The sequence below is a fragment of the Gorilla gorilla genome, chromosome 5 (assembly GCF_029281585.2).
Source record: "Gorilla gorilla gorilla isolate KB3781 chromosome 5, NHGRI_mGorGor1-v2.1_pri, whole genome shotgun sequence".
NCBI lineage: Eukaryota > Metazoa > Chordata > Mammalia > Primates > Hominidae > Gorilla > Gorilla gorilla.
In genome coordinates, this window is record NC_073229.2 from 33,828,397 (window position 1) to 33,849,089 (window position 20,693).

The 20,693-nt window shown below is 40.8% G+C and overlaps 1 protein-coding gene and 1 pseudogene across 2 annotated transcripts; one reads left to right on the plus strand and one right to left on the minus strand.

Moving 5' to 3' along the window:
• The first annotated feature begins 335 nt into the window (after positions 1–335).
• On the plus strand, positions 336–19,451 carry MYLIP (myosin regulatory light chain interacting protein). 2 transcript variants are annotated; one of them, XM_004043307.5, is made up of 7 exons: positions 336–690; positions 1,838–2,028; positions 12,828–13,013; positions 14,220–14,417; positions 14,899–15,063; positions 16,098–16,518; positions 17,854–19,451. In XM_004043307.5, exons 1-7 carry the CDS (start codon positions 604–606, stop codon positions 17,941–17,943), a joined length of 1,338 nt encoding a protein of 445 aa, XP_004043355.1. In that variant the 5' UTR covers positions 336–603; the 3' UTR covers positions 17,944–19,451. The 2 variants fall into 2 exon arrangements, with proteins under 2 accessions (XP_004043355.1, XP_018885602.1); XM_019030057.4 differs by lacking the exon at positions 14,899–15,063 and having other exon boundaries at positions 370–690.
• Positions 19,452–19,567: 116 nt separating this feature from the next.
• LOC115935049 (uncharacterized) lies at positions 19,568–19,648 on the minus strand (annotated as a pseudogene).
• Between the last annotated feature and the right edge of the window lie 1,045 nt (positions 19,649–20,693).

The window sequence follows — 20,693 nt, forward strand, 5'->3', positions numbered from 1 at the left end:
AGATATTTGAAGAACAGTGGCAGCTTGGAGGTGTTTAATCACCGTAAATTCGAGAAGGCAGAAAGGCGTCCCCGCCTGGAGCCCCGGGCGATCGCTCACTCTTAGCAGCGTCGCCCAGCGGGCAGAGGCGGCTGGTGTGTTCCGGGGTCTCCCTCCCTTCCCGCAGCACCCGGCGCCCGCAAGCTGCCACCTCCCGAGGCGGCCAGGGAAACTCAGCCGGCTCTGGGAGGCGGGGGCCGCGGTCGAGGGGCGCCGCTATTGGCTGACCGGGCGGGGGAGGAGGGGCAGGGAGGCCGTGATTGGCGGGGACCCGAGCTGAAGGGGGCGGGGCGGCTATATCAGCAGAGTCCCTGTCGCGGCGCAGGCAGTTGGGCTGCTGGAGTGCGGCGCCAGCGCGGAGGACAGGGGGAGCTGGTGGGCAGCGGGTGAGGGGGTGGCGGGGACGCGAGTGGCGGCCGCGGGGCTCCGGACAAGGGTCCGCAGAGCTGCAGCCTTCGAGGGCCAGCCCTCTCCGAGTCCGGGGCTGGGTCCCAGCAGTGACAAGGCGGCAGCCCTGCGCACACCAAAGAGAAGGCGGCTGTGGCGGCAGCGGCAGCCCCAGCCATGCTGTGTTATGTGACGAGGCCGGACGCGGTGCTGATGGAGGTGGAGGTGGAGGCGAAAGCCAACGGCGAGGACTGCCTCAACCAGGTGAGGGCGAGGGGCAAGAAGGGGCCCCGGCGGGTCCCGCGAGGCCGAGGGGCCTCGCAGCGACGCCTGGCACTCTGGCGCGCCGCCTACTAGGGGCCGGGAGGCACTGCGGCGGCAGCCGGGGGGAGCGCGTCCCCTCCTCTCCACGGGCGTGGGGCGCGCGGTCTCCTCCTGGCGCGCGTGGGGTGCGCGGAGAAAGCGCGCAGCGGGGGTCCCCAGCGCTGAGGGCCAGGCGCAGCCCGCAGCCGGGATCCACCCCCCAGCGCCCCATCATCCCCCCAACCCAGCACTTTCCCGGAAGAAGGCGGCTCCGCACACCTGCCGCAGGTATGTGCGTGATGCCGCCTGTCGGGTCCCCGCGGCGCCTGGCAGTGCCACCCGCGTGCCAGGATGGGATGGAGTGGCTCGAAGCAGTCTCGGGCCCCAGGGGTTCTTGGCAGACAAGCCGGGCCCTTGTCTCACGCTGCTTCTCAGGCTGCTGCTCTCAAATGCACCGTTCACCTGCATCTCCGGGTTTGCGGGGGACGGGAGGAATAGGTTTGGGTCATCTACTGCTCGGTTGTTTTTAAGCATGTGTTTCCTTAACAGTGAGGGAGATCGGTGCCAAATAGTGCATAGGTGATATGGCAGACAGCACATGTGATCCCAAGAAAACGCTGTGCCCTCAACCCCTCTAGCTCTGAGATGTTTGGGAAACCGCTTGTGAAGCTTAGCTGATACTTGTGGCGTGTTCCCTCAATGTGTTTGATTTTTGGAGTCCAAATGGTTAAAATTGCCCAGATAATAAGTCGCCAAAAATCAGCTGTGCAGAGTATGCTGGTGGAGGGAATTCCGGTGATTGGAATACGAAGGAAAATACCCTGTAGTTTCCCCTCCTCATCTTTTGGAAGGCTACTTTTGAGGACTCCTTTTTTCGCTATTGCAATTGGTCATGCCCTAGACGTTAAAAGGAATTATGAGCCTCCATACTAGAGCTCGTGGTTTGGTATCATTGGAGCCGTGGAACTTTGTTTTTCCAGTTTAGATCAGGAATTGTAACACCATTGAACTTTGTAAAAAGTACCAGTAATCTTAGCCTCAGGGAGCCGTTGGGTTTGCTTTGATACGTACCATTTGCTCATCCAGGCTGCATTCCTTTTTGTTTTAGGTGTGCAGGCGACTGGGAATCATAGAAGTTGACTATTTTGGACTGCAGTTTACGGGTAGCAAAGGTGAAAGTTTATGGCTAAACCTGAGAAATCGGATCTCCCAGCAGATGGATGGGCTAGCCCCTTACAGGCTTAAACTGAGAGTCAAGTTCTTCGTGGAGCCTCATCTCATCTTACAGGAGCAGACTAGGTAAAGTGAGCTAAAATAAACCAATGTCAAATAGACCTTTGGTTCCCTTTAGAAGGGCCGCTGCACCTTCCGAGAGATACTCACAGGCAAGTTTGTTTTGATGCGGAGTTCCATCTTAACTTAGGTTTTCCATGCAGGTCCTTTTGTTGAGGTGAAGGGGGAGCTACCTACTTGGTCCGAGTGCATTTTCCAATTCTTCTTTTAGTTTTTCTTGTCTTTATAAACTCGACGGGTGAACAGGGTTGAATTCTTGCAAACACTTGAGATAAGTGCTACCCCAGGGGAAAAAAAAAAAAAAAAAAAAAGAAACCACCCTACCCGACTGACTGACTTCCTGATAGCAGCATCTAATGCCCGATAGTAACCTCTGCCTCAGCAGTGTTACTATAGGTCATTGCAGACTGTTCTAACAGAAAGCAGGAAACAGTTCCTCTTGGGTTACTTAAACTTGGTCAGTTTCTTCAGCCTAGTGTCAGATTACAGTGTGCAGCCAAGAGCTCTGTTTGACTTCATGCAGAATTTTTAAAGTTTTTAAGTTTCTTGAAAATGTAATTTCATGAACTCTTCTAAGGCTACTGTAACTGAATTCCAACCCACAGATATGTTACACACGATTGGTGAGTTTAGATTGAATTTATCTCTCTACGTTGTAAAACACCACCAACAGTGGTAGACAACTGAAGCATGTGGTCTCATTTTTCAAACAAAATATGTTCTCCCCTGGACTGACTCTAATACTTGATTCTCAGAATGAGCCAAACTAGGAAATTGATATTTAATATTTATTGAAAGGCAGGAGACTTCAATCTTACAGTGGCATATCAAAAAATTAAAAAGGAAAACAGCTACTTTGAAGACATAGCAAGCTTTGGATCTAAGTTCTAATGTTTTTCATAATTCTTTGGCTGAGAAATTTGCCATGCATATGAAAAATGTGATTCTAAAAATTTTAAGTAATGATGAATGAGCATTATCCTTTAAGAGTTTTTTACATGACATTTGCTTGTTTGTTTTACCAAAGGACTGATAAAAACTCATTTTGAAATACTTTTCATTTGAATTTGAAATTTCCACTTTGCCTTGTAATCGAGCTTTAAAGGTTGAGGCAGATGTTTAATTTTGTTTCTGAATGAAGATGGTATGTTGAGTTCTTGGTACTCCTGAAAATATCTTGCAAAATATTCAAGTGATTGCATGCTTAAGGATGTTTTAGCTGTCTGTATTAATCAGAATAGACTTTTTAAAATTATTATTTAAAGCCGATTTGTGAAAGCTTCGCGCTTCACTGTCATAACTTGCAGTCGAATACAAGACATAACACAACATACTGGAATTTTCATTGTGTAGTCCTATTATGATTTTGTAATTATTTCAAGATCTCTAGATGCAACCCAGTTTTGATGGCACAAATTTATTTTTTAAATCTTCAGAAGCTTGGAGTACCAAATAACTGCATTTAAACAATGGCTGCAGTGATAATAGCATAATACATTTGTTTTATGAATGTATTCAGACTTTATAATTGACTAGTAGATGGCCTCTACCTGTGCTTTCCTGTAATTGGGTTAGTAACTATTATCAAATCAATTTTATTCATGTAAGAAATAGAGACATTTTATGAATTAGAACTTGAATCAAATTTCCTGTCTTGGTCTCTCCTTTATTGATTCAATTGACTTGGACTCTTGAGATTCGTAATAGTACTCAAAGAATGTACATACCTAGTTCAACTAGGTAATTTTAATTGATTTTAATTCCTTTTTGAAATTGTATGGAAAAGTTAGTGTGACCTTAACTTTTAACTTGCTTTTAACATATTGGTGAATTTTACTTGGTTTCGTGGGGTTGGCTGAAATACATAACTGACACTTAAGTTTTAATAACTAGATAAAGTGATTTGTAATTAGCATTTGTACCTCTTAATTAGGACATCAGAAGCTGTACTGGGTCCAGTTTACAATTAGCATTGTTTTTACATGCATGAAACTATAGAACAAAAATATGTATGTTTACAAATGCTAGCAAATGAAGCTGGTTCGTAAACTTCTTTGATGTTTAATTATTTGTTGTAAAATACTTATATAAAATGCCATGAATATAAAATAGGTCTGTTTATGTAGTGAGTAAATTTAGCTTTGACAATCCAGTTATGAAAGGTGATTTTTTTATTCTTTTCTAAATCATGAGGGTGCATGTAGTGTAGTATACTGAAAGTATCTAGACAGTTTATTAAATGGTGCTGAAATATCCTGGTAGAGTTGTCCTCTGGGGACAATTAAGGTAGCCAAGTTGGGAAGGGCAGTTAACATATTAGTTCATATCAGATTAGGGAGGCCCTTGTGAGAATGATGGGCAGGAAGGCCTGTTTGTCATAGGACAGCACCAGGGAACCAGGCAGAAGCCCTGTATTGTAGTTTCAGCTCTGCCACCAACTACCAGCCATCCAGACTGCTATGGGCCCAGCTCTACATCCTACTTGAAAGCCTCTGAAGAGATGGTTTCTAAATTTCTCTTAGCAATAACTTTTTTCATTGCTTTTGTGTCCTCTTTATATTATTTTCCTTAATGTTTTCCTAAATATGTGTCTCTGAAACAGAAAAAGCACATCAAGTGTTTGCTTAGATTGGTAGGTAGAGTTCTGATTTGGCCTAATTTTAGGTTTGATTCTTCTATCTAGATTATGCTTTGCTCTTGAATATGAGCCTCAAATGTAAAAGGAGAGTCTTTTACTTTTCAGCTGGCATATTTCAGAGATGGAGACAGCAGGTTATTTTCAGCAGATGTTTGTGATGCCATGGAATAAAATGAATAGTGAAACAAATTAATGTATTCTGGAAGTAGATCTGAAATAATAATCATCTTGGAAATTCTTGCCTTTCAAAGGCTTTGAGTTTACTGCAATTCTGACTGGATTTTGTCAACATTTCCAAAACCAGAGATTAGAGAAGTATATGCTTCATCTTCACAATGGTAATTATACCATCCACTGCCAATAAAATCTATATTTTGTTTCTGACTTAGCCACGTTTTAGCAGAGCTCTGAAGTCTTTGCTAGGAGACGTTTTGCTTAGGTAAGGCTCACCAACACATGGATTCTCTTTTGCAGAAAACAACCCCATTCCAAGAGCTCCGTGAGTCCCAGACTAAATGTTCACAGAAATGCTATAATCCTGGATGTTAAATTTCATCCAGATTTCAGTGATGCTGGCAGTGATGAGTTTGACTCTGACTCGTCCCTTGTTAAATCTGTCCTACCTTTCTGACCTCAGCCCTCAGGAAAGTTTCCCTAGCCTTGCTTGGGAGACTAAACTCCCCCAAGACATCATGTATCTTTCCTTTATAGCATTTAATGAGCTTATAATACTACATATACTTACGTGGTAATTTGTTTATTATCAGTCACTCTAATAACCTAAACTCCATTAAACAGGGAGCTTATCAACATTGTATCCCCAGAGTCTAATAAGTGTCTGTTGCATATTTGTTGAATCATAGACTTAAGAACTTGGAAGTAAACAAAAATGGGGTTAACTGATAACTACTAATATAAGCTTTCCTAATAGACTTTGAGATGTTTTTCACTTTGCTTTTATAAACTGAAAAGTTGAGAGTATCCAAAAGAAATCTCACCATTTCAAAAATGTTTTGTAGTGATTATTTTCTGTTTGAACTTAACTTAGAGCTTCCTCACATTCTTTTGCTTCCTTTCCTTCACCCCCTCTACACCATCCTAGACCATGTGTTTATTGTGGCTATTAGTTCTTTCCTAAAAGAAACTACCACTTATCTGGGCCGTCTATGAAAGTCAGATAGTTTTCAAGTTATAGCATCACTTTAACTGCAACTCATTTATAGTCCTAAGTACATATTAACTAGGTATTTCCCTGTCTTCCAACAAAAATCACTTTTAGACATGTGGAAATCTGGGAAAGTTTGCATGCCCAAACACAAAATAGGCCCTGGAAAGTAAAAACAGTAAAAGCAGGCATGTGGTTATTTCCAAAGAAAGTATTTAATCAAATTTTAAATTTCTGATATAATTTTTTCTTTTGTTAAGGCTATAGGATGTTTGTGTTATTATATGTGTTTATTTCAGCCAAGGAACGCCTGTCTGGGTATCTTTAGGCCCTTTTTGAATTTCTGGTACTTATATATTTGTATGAAATATTCAAGGAAGGTTTTTAAAATGACATGTAAAATTAAATCTGAGCATTTAGAAGGCACCTAGGGTCAGACTCAAGGTGACCAGTGTTGAGCAGCTGTAGGAACACTAGGTGTGTTTCCTCTGAATGGAGTCCCACTGTGGCCTGTTCCCAGCCCTCTTCTGTACCAGCAGCAGGACCTAGCAAGTAACTCAGAATGTGAAGGCAGTTAAAAAGATGATGAGGTCTGAAAATTCCTGAACCTTCCTGGCCTCATGGAATGAATGTACCAAAAAGCACTCCTTGGCTGATCTATATTGTTGGGAAAGAGATTGTAGTTAGCACTTTCAGATTTCAGGACTGCCTAGATTGGTGTTTGCCTAGGATGGGGATCTACTGTGAGTGAATAAGCACATTTTTTAAAAGTGCAGATTTTCTGCTTTCAATTAGAAGTGTTCTTCTGGTGTGGGTTGTGATCACTTTTGAAGTTGGAAATTTTCCCAGCTGCTGCCCTCCACATCTTTTAACTGCTTTAGAGCAGGAACACTTTCATCAGTGATTCTCATTTTGTACTTTGGGCTTTGAAAAGGATCTCCTTAAGCCTACATAGAGACCTAACTTGGTAATTATTTGGCTGTGACAAGTTTCTCAGTGGCAAGCCCTCCATGAAGTAGATAGATGTGGTGGTTCATGTTAGATATGGCTAGTTACTTGAATCCTTGACCCTAAGGGATTTTTACTAGTATTACTTCGTTAACTTATGAAAATTTTCAAACATACAGGAAAATTGGAGATTTTTTACAGGGAACACCTATGTATATATACACACATTATGTGTGTGTGTATACATATATATATATATGTACACTATATATTCTACTCTATAGTATGTATACTAAGTATATACTATATATACGAAATTCTAATATTAATAGTTTACATGCTTTATTACATATTCATCCATTTATCAGTCCTCTATCCACCCATCAATCTGTCTTATTTTTAGATGCATTTCAAAATAAGTTGTATATAAGTATGTTTCCCCCTAAATACTTCAGCATGCATAACATTAACTAGAACTCAATGTTTGCAGTTTTTTCTTTTGATGTAAAATTTACATAAATCCTAATTATACCATTTAATGATTTTTGACAAACAGCTGTGCTTGTTTAAATAAAACTGCTATCAAAATTTAGAACATTATCAACACTCCAGAAAGTTCCCTCAAGCCCTTCTGCAGTCAACCCCTCCCCTTCTTTCCCACCCCCACCCACCGCACGCCACACCTCTGTCACGTGTTCTTCTACCAGAGATGAGCTATGCCTGTGCGGCTTTATCTATATGGAATCTTGTGGTATGCACTCTTTGATGTCTGGCTTCTTTTGTTCATCACAGATTTTTTGAGATCCATCCATATTGTCCTATATATCAGTGGTTGGTTCTTTTATATTGCTGGATAGTATTCCATTGAATGAATCTAGTGTTTGTTTATCCGTACTCCTAATAATGAACACCTGTTTTCCAGCTATTATGAATAAAGCTGCCATAAACATTCTAGTATGTACCTTTTTTTTGTAGACACATATTTTCATTTCTCTTGAATAAATAAATACCTAAGAGTGGAATAGCTGGGTCATGGAGTAAGTAATCATTTCATTTTATAACTAACTGCCGGACCTTTTCCCAAAGCTATTTGGCAACTGTGCTATTCTGTACTCCCAGCAAGAATGTGAGAGTCTAGTTCCTCCACATCCCTGCCAGCTTTCTGGTGGGTGTGTAGTGGTAGAGTGTTGTGGTTTTAATTTGCATTTCTCTGACAATTAATATTAAACACTTGTTCATGTGTTTATTGGCCTTTCATGTATCTTTTTCAAAGTGTCCAAGTCGTTTACTCATTTTTGTTGTTTGCCTTTATTTTTGAGTTGTACAAATTCTTCATGTACCCTAGATACCAGTCCTTTGTCAGATACGTTTTGTAAATGTATTTCCTCCTGTGGCTTACCTGTTTTTCTGATGCCTTTTATGAGCAGAAGTTTTTAATTTTGGTGAAGCCTAATTTATCCACTTTGTTCTTTTGTGGTTTTTGCTATGTCCTGAGAAACCTTTGCTACCTGGAAGTCACGAAGATACTCTTATGTTTTGTTTCTAAAACGTTACGGTTTTAGCTTTTACATTTAGACCCGTGATCCAGCTTGAACTGATTTGTGTTTTACTGAAATTAAAGATACAAAACAGAAAAGTCTTATAGCAATTCTGTTGTGATTTGATAGTTTTTAAATATAACTTGGCAGTCAAAGTTTGGTTTAAAATAAACTGTGGTTAAGTGACTCATTGGACTGAGGCAGGCTGACTGATGATCACCGTGGGTTCTGACAAGGTGAGAGCAGAACCAGCCATTACTCACTATGGCTAGAGTCAGTCATGGCTTTCCAGGAGAAATATAATTCAATTATTGGTAATTGAGAATTTGAAAAAAATAGCTACTTAGCTGGTTTAAAGATGTAGGTTAGTTCTTAAATTTTGAGTTCAATAATGAATCTGGATATAGTTATTTTACATTTGTCATTAAAAGCTCTTAAAAATGGTGTAACTGGTGAGGTAACTGGAGGGCAGTAACTGAGAGGAACCCTCTATGATGAGCAAATGAACAACTTCCAACTGGTTTGCAGGAAGTTCTGCTTTGATTCCTAGATAATTGCTTTATGAGACAAGCCAGTGTTTAGAGGAAAGTTCTCTGATTACAACTCTTAAAAGATAAATGATCTAACTTCATTCCTTAACATTGTAAGAAGGAATTAATTTTTAAAAGAGAGAAAATTTGAAGTACTTTGAAAGAAAAATATAGTAAGAATATGTGATTCATTTTTAAAATTAAAATTTGGCATATCCTTATATTCACTCCATTAAAAAAAAAAATCTTCTATAATGCTCAGTAAATGTTAACTCATCTGTGCCCATGATGCCAGGACATGAGTTTAGCCAGAATGTTACGCCTTGGGCCCCAAAATGTGATCCATATATTGAAAATATCAGTTTTCTTAGTAACTGGGTAAAACTTAAAGAAGAGTCATGAATTAGAAGGTATAACCCGAAGAATGTTTAAAAGGTGCAGTTTGAGCTTATTTATGCTCATAGGATATATTCATGGACATTTGCTTAAGACAGAGAAAACAGTTTTTTTCCAAAGGCTTTCTTTCTGTTTGTGATTCTAGGATGTAGCCTCTATTGAATTGAATATGTCATCTACTTTTGATCTTTAGTGCAAAAGCATTCACTGCAGGCATAACTTATTTGACCATATCTGCTTGTTTTGATATTATTGGTAACCTTTTGCCTACTTTACAAAAAAAAAAAAAGGAGGGGGCAAAACCCAGGAGCCAGATAGTTACAATCCAGATGGTTTGAGGGGAAAATACTAAGAGAAAATACTTGATTCAAAACCACCCATAAATATTGAGCCATCACTGAAGTTCTTGTTGGAAACATGTCTCTGAGCTCTGCTATCCTCTGTCTTGGAAAGAGCCTATTAGAGTGCTGATCTTTGCTACTAGTACTCTGTTGTACTGTTCTCCTGGAGAGCATAAACTTGTCACCCAAAAGCTAGATTGTGGCTGGAGTTATTTTGACGGGATATGTCCCTTTATTGTAAAAGGCTGTAAGTCCATCTAAAAAGGAACTCTCAGACATGTTTACCCTAAAACCCCAGCTTAGGGCTGGGCACAGAGGCGGTGCAAGACAAATATTTATTGGCTTGAAATGAAAAGGTTGCTTTATAGCCATGAAACTGCAAAATGTAGGAAGGGACTATCAGAAAGCTGATGTTGACAGTAAGGAGAAGGATTTTTCATGCTTACCAGGCATCCTCTGCAGTCCAGGCTAGAATGTGGAGTATGTCGAAAAGGTCAATCATCGCCCTTGCTAGATCTTTTCTTAAATTCTGGCCCATATGCTGAGAAGGATCAGTGATGCTCTCAGGCTGCCTGCCACCTGTTTACATTCTGTTACTGCTTCTTTGCCTTTGATTTTGGCCACTGTCTCTCCGGAAGTGTAGGCATGGATAGGTTGCAAAAAGACACGGAATTGATTCAAAACTCTTCTTACTATTTAATAAAGCAGGAACTAGTCTCTAACTTTACACCTGAAAAATAAGTTAAAAGCCACTTTTGCCTGTAATCCCAGCACTTTGGGAGGCCAAGGCAGGCAGATCATGAGGTCAGGAGATTGAGACCATCCTGGCTAACACGGTGAAACCCCGTCTCTAATAAAAATACAAAAATTAGACAGGCATGGTCTAATGTAGCTACTCGGGAGGCTGAGGCAGGAGAATCGCTTGAACCCAGGAGGCGGAGCTTGCAGTGAGCCCAGATCGTGCCATAGCACTCCAGCCTGGGCGACAGAGCAAGACTCCGTCTCAAAAAAAAAAAAAAAAAAAAAAAAGGCCACTTTTACATAAGCAGTAATTAAACTAAGAAGACTTCGTTTGTGGCAATATTCTTCAAGTCTTTCAGAGCGTAATTTCTTCTTTAACGAAAGCATAGATGCAGATTTTAGTTTCCTAACAGCACGCCTCCACCCCAGTTGAATACAGAGATGGGTACATTCACCAAGATGAAGTTTATCAAATGGTCATCTAAGAAGCCTTTTGAGGCCTGCAACAGTGTAGTAAACCACGGCTTGCTGAGAATGCTGGATCTCAGTCCTCAGATAGCTATTTTACAGCAAATTATTTTCGTGGTGATTCCTTTGCCCCAGTGGGGGCTCCCTTCTCAGTTTAGCAGTATGTCAGAAATACTTTAAAGATTAGCAGATGTTTGGGTTAATAAAAACCATCTTTATCTTCTTTGAGGCTATTTCACATTCTTACTATGATTTCTTTACAGGGGCTTTGAAAAAAAGAAAAAACTGCAGTATTTGGCAGAGTTTCATCATTTCAAATATTTCTTTATCATTATAGAATGCACAAAACATTGAATTTAAATACTTCTTAGTGAAAATAAGATTAATGGCTCTTGTCAGCCAGACATTTTAGACTCTCCGTATAGCACCTCCTTATATTTGTAGCCTCGCTGTCTCCTCCTTAGTCGATTCTTACCTTGCTCATGTTCCTCTAGCTGGAATGTCAGACACAGATATATTATTAAACAGAAACAGTGTTGAGGACATCGCACCTGGCCAAAGTTACAATTCATTTGTTAATGGGACGAATAATGTGGCAATTAGCCTTGTTTGAGAGGTTATGACAAGTCATCAAAGGAAGGTTAAAACTTCACTTTTGCCAGGGACACTTGTTATAACTGAGGCCAATCTGTCTACAGCAGTTTAGATGCTCTTCAGAGTTTTGGGCAGTGTGACCAGTATCTGAATTTTACAGGAGTTTTTAAGTGCGACACACCTTTTAGTAAATGTAGAATATAGTATTGTATACAACTAGGATGGGCTTAAACAGGATGAAACTAAGGTTGGAAGGTAAACTAATCACACATAATATGCAGTTTTATGTACATTTTTGGAGCTCTCTGACGTTCGAGGCACTTAAGAAGTCATACATAATACACATGTTATGTCAAATACTGTACTAGAGGAATAGAGGATTTGCATGTGATATAGACCAAAGGGTATCCAAGCAAGGGGACAGAAAGAATAGCCATCAGGACAGAGGGAGCAGCAAGACCAGAGACACCAGAGCATGAACATGCTTTCTGGGTTTCCCAGGGAGAGGAATTGTTCCCTATCCTGGGGCATAGCAGCTGCAGGGAATGACAGGAGACGTGGCTGGAAAGCTGGGGCCAGATGGTGGAGACTCCTCAGCTCCGCGTTAATAACGTGCTCCCTTGGCAAGCCGTACAGATCCTTTGAAGGATTTTGAGCAGAGAAATGACAAGTTTATACTAGAAACAAGCAGCATGGAAGGTAGGCTGCCTGCATGGAGTCTGGAGGAGGAGAGCAGCGCAGAGAATAGTGTAAATTCTTCCTGCAAGTAGTATTGAGGAGGTACAAACGGGAGGATAGAACTGGATTTAAATAGTTTTCAGAGAGAAGAAAGTCAAGTGAAATAGGACAAAGAGTCCAAAGTCAGTCTGTGGTCTCCATTCGGAGAAAAAGGGCTTGGGAAAGAATATATGGAGTTTGGTTTTGAATGAGCCAAAATTGAGGTATCGAAGAACATCCAGGTGGCGAAGCCTATAGGAGATTGGACATTTTTCATGTGATTCTTAGGACAGAAGCTGGCACTGAGACTAGAGATTGGGGTATCATTTGAATAAAGGTGAGAATTTTGTCTTTATGTATAGAGTTCCTTAAGATTCTATCAGAATCCATGTCAAGATACAATTTTTCTGATTAAAATAATTTCTTTTAAAACACTATAATGCAGAAACTTATGTGTAATTATTTTATGTTTTGTAGCCTTAATGTTACCAAGCTTGTGTTAAATAAGTTTATCTTGTTTGGGTCACAATTTTTATTCCAGAGAAACGCAGTTCTTATTTTGATTTTGTCTTAATACTGATGGTTTTTTTTAAAGTTCTTTAATGTTAAGCATTTTCAGTGTGACTTTTAAAATTGCTTTCCTTAAAAGTGACTGTGAAATTGCTAAGTAGGCTGAGATTGATGTCAGGTTATCCCCAAGCATAACCTCACTCTCACCTTGCTTTGCAGGCATATCTTTTTCTTGCACATCAAGGAGGCCCTCTTGGCAGGCCACCTCTTGTGTTCCCCAGAGCAGGCAGTGGAACTCAGTGCCCTCCTGGCCCAGACCAAGTTTGGAGACTACAACCAGAACACTGCCAAGTATAACTATGAGGAGCTCTGTGCCAAGGAGCTCTCCTCTGCCACCTTGAACAGGTGAGGCTGTTGAATATAGTATTGTATACAACTAGAATAGGCTTAAACAGGATGAAACTAAGGTTGGAAGGTAAACTAATCACACATAATATGCAGTTTTATGTACATTTTTGGAGCTGTCTGACGTTCGAGGCACTTAAGTCACACATAATACACATGTTATGTCAAATACTGTATTAGAGGAATAGAGGATTTGCATGTGATATAGACCAAAGGGTATCCAAGCAAGGGGACAGAAAGAATGGCCATCAGGACAGAGGGAGCAGCAAGACCAGAGACACCAGAGCATGAACATGGCAGCATCAGGGCTACTGCTTATATTCATAGAGCTATCAAATGTATAAGCATTTCCAAAAGAAGATGAATCTGTGGTACATACACATAATTTGTGAAGTTAAGACTGTGCCATTGCCCAATTTAACCAAATATTTTCAAAAAATTTGTTAGCCTTTTATTTGAAAAATATGTAAACACAATATGAAATGCTATATATAATGGGAATTTTTTAAAATCTCTGCCTTTAAGTACAAATCTCCTAAAATAAAAAATCTATTATGTATATTGGTGTTTTCTTCATCCCAGCAAGAATTAAACCAGGAGATCTAACATAGGCATTTTAGTTATCTATTCCTGCATAACAAGTTACCCCAAAACTTAGTGACTTAAAACAACAAAAATTGTCTCACAGTTCTGTAGGTCAGGAATCTGGCCATGTCTTGGCTGGGTCCTCTGGCTCATGAGACTGTAGTCAAGCTGCAGGTGGAACTCTGTCTCATCTGAAGGCTCGACTGAGGGTGGCCTCCATGCCAGGTTGACTCCCGTGGTTTGTTGGCCTACCTCCTTCCCTGGCCACAGGGGCTTAGGGGTCAACTTTATGCTTATAAACTATATGTGAACAAATGCATGAGACTTTCCAATATGTAAATTTGACTTATGTATATTTTTAGAGACTTTCCATAATTCTTCCAATTCATCACCCATCCAGCATCCCCAAAGTGTTTTTACCAAGTATTTAATAGTTGAGATCCCAGTGTCTTAGACGTTTTTATAGTAAGTTCGCTAAATACATGAAACATCAGTAATACATAAGTTTTAAGTTGTTGTGATTCATCAGTGTTAGTATATTTCACTCGTGAAGACTACATAGGTTTATCTCTAAAGTTAATGTCTGTATACTTAATTCTCTGTCCTCTTGGTGTCCTCCAGCATTGTTGCAAAACATAAGGAGTTGGAGGGGACCAGCCAGGCTTCAGCTGAATACCAAGTTTTGCAGATTGTGTCGGCAATGGAAAACTATGGCATAGAATGGCATTCTGTGCGGGATAGCGAAGGGCAGAAACTGCTCATTGGGGTTGGACCTGAAGGAATCTCAATTTGTAAAGATGACTTTAGCCCAATTAATAGGTAAGCCAAGACTTAACTTTTTTTGACCTAAGCATGTGTATACATCTGTAGCTGTCAATGTAATAGAAAGTAGGAAGGGATTTACTCGACAGTCAGCTCTTAGGAATGAAAGATTTCATTTTGGTATGTACGTTAATTTTATTCAGGCCTAAATCACCATTTTAAATGTTATTCAAGGTATGCAACGTGGCAGAGTTAACGTTTTCCAAATAACCCATTCACTGCCATAAAAAACTTGTTTTCAGCTGTAGACATGCATGTGCGCACACCCAGCACTTGTTCCCACACTTCCCCCCACATATGCCCAACTGCTTTTCACTGTATCTTTACGATAAGGCAGCATTATGGCGATGTGATAGCCCCAGAGGAAGCGTCTGATTTTTCTGCTAGGTCATGAGCAAATGGGGATCCCACAAAGGCACACGCATGGTGAAGAATCACTCCTTCTAGATCTGCTTTCTTTTCTCTTCCCGTCTCTTAGGATAGCTTATCCTGTGGTGCAGATGGCCACCCAGTCAGGAAAGAATGTATATTTGACGGTCACCAAGGAATCTGGGAACAGCATCGTGCTCTTGTTTAAAATGATCAGCACCAGGGCGGCCAGCGGGCTCTACCGAGCGATAACAGAGACGCACGCATTCTACAGGCACGTATCTCGTGTGCTTGGTCACCTCAGCACCACAGCTCTAAGGTTTTTAGGTGACAACCAGGTTTCTACGGATCCTTGGATTGTTGTGTCAATGAGTCTAGTACAGAATTTAAGAAATTCTGTACATTTTGTTTCCGTAGTAGCGGTGGAGTCCTTATTAATGTAGTCTTGTTTTACCCACAGAAGGTGCATGTGTGTGAGCTGCACAAACACATTCTCTGCTTACCTCCTACCGTATTCTCTTATGCCATTATTCTAGACACAAAGTGTGTTAGGAGATTTCTATGCCTATTTAATCAATACAACAACCCTAAGGGGTTAAGTATTATTACCCTAATGTTAAAGATGAGGGAACTGGGAGGATAATTATTTACTTAGCCTAGGACTCAGCTTCAAAGCCAAGTTTGATTACCCTAAAGGTAACCCTGAGGGATTGGGCCTGCTCCACTGCTCAGGAGAAGGATAGCACAGATCATCTTTTCTTTCTGGCAGAGCTGCTATCCTGAGTCGTCACTGTGTACGGAAGGATTTTTTAATAACAATATTGATTCCCTCATTTCAGAGGGTACTTTAAAGCCAAGTTGTGATTGGACTCAGGTATTTGGACAATTAAAGCTAAGAAATTTAAGTCGTAGACAACTTTAAACTTTTTTATGTTAAAATAGATACACAAATTGTGAAACAGGATGGGAAATTTTTAGACATTTCTAACATAAAAGCCAAGACTTCAGGCAGATGCCCTTCTTCCATAAGCAACTTCACTCAGTAGCGTCTGTCCTGGGGAGGAGGTACGTGCTCACTGCCCTCTGTATTTACTGCTTTACAGAAGCCGTAATGTCAGGAGACGTTAGAGAAACAGAGGTGTAATCACTGAGAATATTTACCAGACATAAAACTGGAAGGACTTACTTTCATACATGCAGACGAGACTATGAAACATCTGCTGACATTTCTGTTCTTATTGACAACAGCGAATAAGGGGGCTGCCAGGCTCTTTGGTGTTAAAGTAGATGTTCAATCTTGCCTTGCAGGTGTGACACAGTGACCAGCGCCGTGATGATGCAGTATAGCCGTGACTTGAAGGGCCACTTGGCATCTCTGTTTCTGAATGAAAACATTAACCTTGGCAAGAAATATGTCTTTGATATTAAAAGAACATCAAAGGAGGTGTATGACCATGCCAGGAGGGCTCTGTACAATGCTGGCGTTGTGGACCTCGTCTCAAGAAGCAACCAGAGCCCTTCACACTCACCTCTGAAGTCCTCAGAAAGCAGCATGAACTGCAGCAGCTGCGAGGGCCTCAGCTGCCAGCAGACCCGGGTGCTGCAGGAGAAGCTACGCAAGCTGAAGGAAGCCATGCTGTGCATGGTGTGCTGCGAGGAGGAGATCAACTCCACCTTCTGTCCCTGTGGCCACACTGTGTGCTGTGAGAGCTGCGCCACCCAGCTACAGGTAGGGGAGTCAGCTGCCCACTTTTGCCTGCAGCCTCACCTATCCCTCCTCTTAATGGGGAGTAGGAGCCAGGTACTGGCTCGCTAATGCACAGACGGGGAATGCCCATCTTCACCCGGAAAAGGTCTTTGTATTTGGTGACCTAAAAGGTATTGCCCTTTAGAAACATTTTAGATTAGCATACTATTTTCAACAACATAATTACTCCAAATTATACAGTGTTTTCAAGTTCTGAAAATGAGGCTGAGATTCCTGGGTAACATATCTAGTTAGCGGCTTACCTGAGGACAAGAATCCAGGCCTCCTGAGGCCTGGCCCAGGGCTGCTTCCTCTATTTCAAGTTGCCTCCCTTTTTCTGACACTTAGGAGGATGGTCTTTATTACTTAAGATATTTGGGAAAGAATACTTCTCAATTATCCATGGATGGGTTGTTGACTCTGTGATATTGGTGATTAATTTCCTTTTATGATTGCAAATGCCTCGAGGGCATATGGGTTGGCTATTATTTATTAGCAAGTCAAACTAATTTTAATATTAACACGAAAAAGAGAACTCACATATAGTTTTCTTCCTTTCTTGCATGAAGAATTTTAAATTTCCTGTTATAAGTTTTTTCAATTTGTTTTTATTTCTCAGATGTGTTTGCCAAATGTCACTGTGGTTTTATGTAAAACTGGTTCTAGATAATACTTAGTCCTTCAGAAGCTGCTAATTTCAGAGCTAATAAGAGCAAATGACCCCTGTGTCCTTTCCCCAGAAGCAGTCATAGGCTTGTCTTTTTCTGCCCACCTATTCCGACTCTCATCCCTAAGTCTCTCCCGAGGGCTGATGATGGGCACGGGCTTTCTGAGAAGTCAGCCAGGAATGTGGAGCTGCCACCTACGGCTAGAAGCAGAGCCACCCTCCCTGGCCGTGCAGGCATCAGCCCAGAAATGTTGGCCTGAGTCAGTCAGCTGAGCTAAGGACACACAATTTCAAGAAGGGTCTCCTGCATTGCTGCCTGAAGTGTTATAGTCTACTCACGTAGAGACCACATTCTGCACAGAAAGACGTCTTCAGTAATTGCTTTATTCAATGTACCTTGTTTAGCGTTTCACTAAAAATTAATTTCCTTCAGTTTATACTATGTCATAATATTTATTTTTAAGCCCTTGTAAAGTATAAACTTTCAACCTGTGAGACGGCAAAGATCTCTACGAATTGAAAGCTAGAAATCACTGTGATCACAATTGATTTAGAAAATTAAATGCACTAGAGACCGGGGTGTGCACAGAGACACAGGCCCCCCACCAAGGCTTGCATGCTAACAGAGACTGTTGGCTTTTCTTTCCCAGTCATGTCCCGTCTGCAGGTCACGTGTGGAGCATGTCCAGCATGTCTATCTGCCAACGCACACCAGTCTTCTCAATCTGACTGTAATCTAATCTGTTGTGCTTTTGTTGGACTTGCCATGTTTCCATGAACTGCACTATTATAAACTATTAAAATGATAGATTGTGGAGAAAGTAATTATTCCAACACCCATCTGCCATGCGATGTTAAAAAAAAAAAAAAAAAAAAGGAAGAAAAATAACACAGCTACTCCTCACTGCAAAAACATATCCGTGCGTAGAATCAACAACTCCAGTCGTGGGACCAGGAGGAGCTCTGGGACGCAGACACATTCCTTGGATGTTGATTTTTTTTATGATCAAGTAAAGGAATAGGTAAAGTCTTTGATGTCAGTGAAGTGGCAACATAGCCAAAAAGTTGGGTACCTTTTAGGAAATGATGTTGTAAGTCTCCTTAATGTATCCCGAGGTAAGTTTCCTACTGGCAGCAGATTTTGTAAGAATTACTTTCAAGAATTTCGTTCTTTTTGTATGGTCATGGAGCTCCAACCATCTTTAATAGGAAAGTCTTTCGTAAATTGTTGTCGTTTTAATGTCATTTCTGTCTTTATAACTTGATCAAGAATGATTGGAAGGCAAACAGGTTTACAAATCAATTCTGTGACTTTTAAAAAGTTGACAATGTTGGCAGATTTAAACCAGTGTGGCTAGTAAAAAGCAGCTCACTCAATGTGGGTGGCTCCCTATTCCTTTACGCTCCCCCTATCCCTACCCAACAAGCCTTTCGATTGTAAAATACTACCAATCTTGTTATAAGATTACTGTGGAGTAATCAAGTACTCCCCGGGCCTTCTGAGCTGGTGGAATATTTTATTTCAGACTGAAAACAGAGAGCACTCTCCTTGGGAAGGGAAAGCGGAGCTTGCTGAGTGAGAGATGGAGCCTCATGGTGTACAACTGAGGGTAGTTAACTCATCACTTCTCCCAAGCACTCGATCCCAGCTTCACCCACTGGTGTTGCTTTGCTTGAACTGTTCAAGCCTTTTATAGCCTTACCATAAGTATTTAGATATTGTGTCCTTTTCTGTTTTGGGGGGGTGGGGGGAGTTTTGTTGTGTTTTTTTAAAGTAAGTGCTTAAGTATTAACTTTGGGTTGTCCCCTCTGTATGTTTCGAAGGGGTTTTGGTTCTTTTTGCTTCTGTTTTCTTAAACATGTTTTCCACTCCCACTTGGGCATTTTGGAAGCTGGTCAGCTAGCAGGTTTTCTGGGATGTCGGGAGACCTAGATGACCTTATCGGGTGCAATACTAGCTAAGGTAAAGCTAGAAACCTACACTGTCACTTTACTGAGATTTCTGAGTATACTTTTCATATTGCCTTAATGTAGCAGTAATGTGTTTATGCATTTGTTTCTTTGCACAGACATTTTGTCAAATATTAAAACTCTACTTTTTTATGGCACATATTAGCATATAAGCCTTTATTCCAAGAGGTATTTATTTTTTCACTTGTAAAAAAATAATGTTTCCACGTAAAGAACTCTGTTATATCCTAGAGGACTCTGTCTTTTATATTCGGGATAATAAAGACTTTAAAGCAAACATGGATGTGTGTTTTGTCATTTAAGCCAGTTTTATTTCATTTCAAAGAAATAAGCAAGGGGTAACATCACAGTTAGTATCTACTTTGCTCCTACCTGGAATTTAATTTTTTTTTTTTAATAATTTCGGTGCTCTACAAATTCAGAGAAACTTCTTTAGTAACAAACTATAGAAATGATCCTTGAGAGTATAGTCTTTTTTTTTTTTTTTCAAGAAAACTTGAAAATATTTGTGGTATTGGTTCTAATGGAGATCACTTCACGTAGTTATTCTCTTTATGTTTTTGGGTGGTTAGGTTGGTATGTAGGGGAAAATGGGGTCATGAACATAAGCAGATGAAAAGAAAAAATTAGGACAAGTACTGGAAGCTATTGGAGAAGGAAGGAAGTGGCAAAGTTGGAAGTTAACAATTAACAACCCAGCTGGTGCTGCTGGTGTGTGGCCTGCTCAAGACAGGGGAGTGGCCTGGGTCATAGCAGTAAGGGCCTTGGGCTACAGAAGCTTGGGCTGTATTCCTGCAGGACTGCTGGTCTACTCCTGCTAGGTCCTAACTGCTCTATGCTTGCCAGTGTGTGCTCATCTGTGTTTCTCCAGAAATACATTTTGGAATAGAGAATATTGTACATAATATATATAAGTGATAATTATCTGTAGCAATTGGAAGGAGTAAATTTATTTTTTTTAATTAGAGGCAGGGGGATTTGTTTTTACTGTACCTATAACCTAAGTCAATCTTCCATCAATTTCTAGGAATTAACTAATTTGTTCATTCAACACATTTATTGAAACCTACTAAGTTATTGAGCCCTGGAAATTTAGCAGTCATCAAGACATAAATGATTCTGGATGCCTGTATCATGTACTTAGCCTGTAACGTGTACTTTTGTCTCTGCGCGGAAGTTAGATAATATTCAGAATCCACGAATACTAGCATCAGAGGGAGTCTTGGGCATACCAGTATCAAAATGCTAACCAGGTTGATGGAGGGATGGATGGATGACAGGCTGACAGATAAGATTACATATTATTCACCCCACTAGACCATATGGATGCGTTAAGCTCAGTGACTAACATGAAAACCACTATATTACATGGTGGCATCATAGAATTAGAAGGGAAGAACGGTGGAGGCACAGGAGGCAGGGATTCATTGTGCTTAGGAGCCAAGGATAAAGGTGCTTCATAAAAGATCTGAGCAGATCCTTGACATTCTAGTTGGAAAAAGAAAGTGCATAGCCCATG

Coding starts and splice junctions, on each gene's coding strand:
- MYLIP (XM_004043307.5), top strand. CDS start 604: ATGCTGTGTTATGTGACGAGGCCGGACGCGGTGCTGATGGAGGTGGAG. Junction 691..1,837: donor GCGAGGACTGCCTCAACCAG/GTGAGGGCGAGG, acceptor TTTTTGTTTTAG/GTGTGCAGGCGACTGGGAAT. Junction 15,064..16,097: donor GAGACGCACGCATTCTACAG/GCACGTATCTCG, acceptor CTTGCCTTGCAG/GTGTGACACAGTGACCAGCG.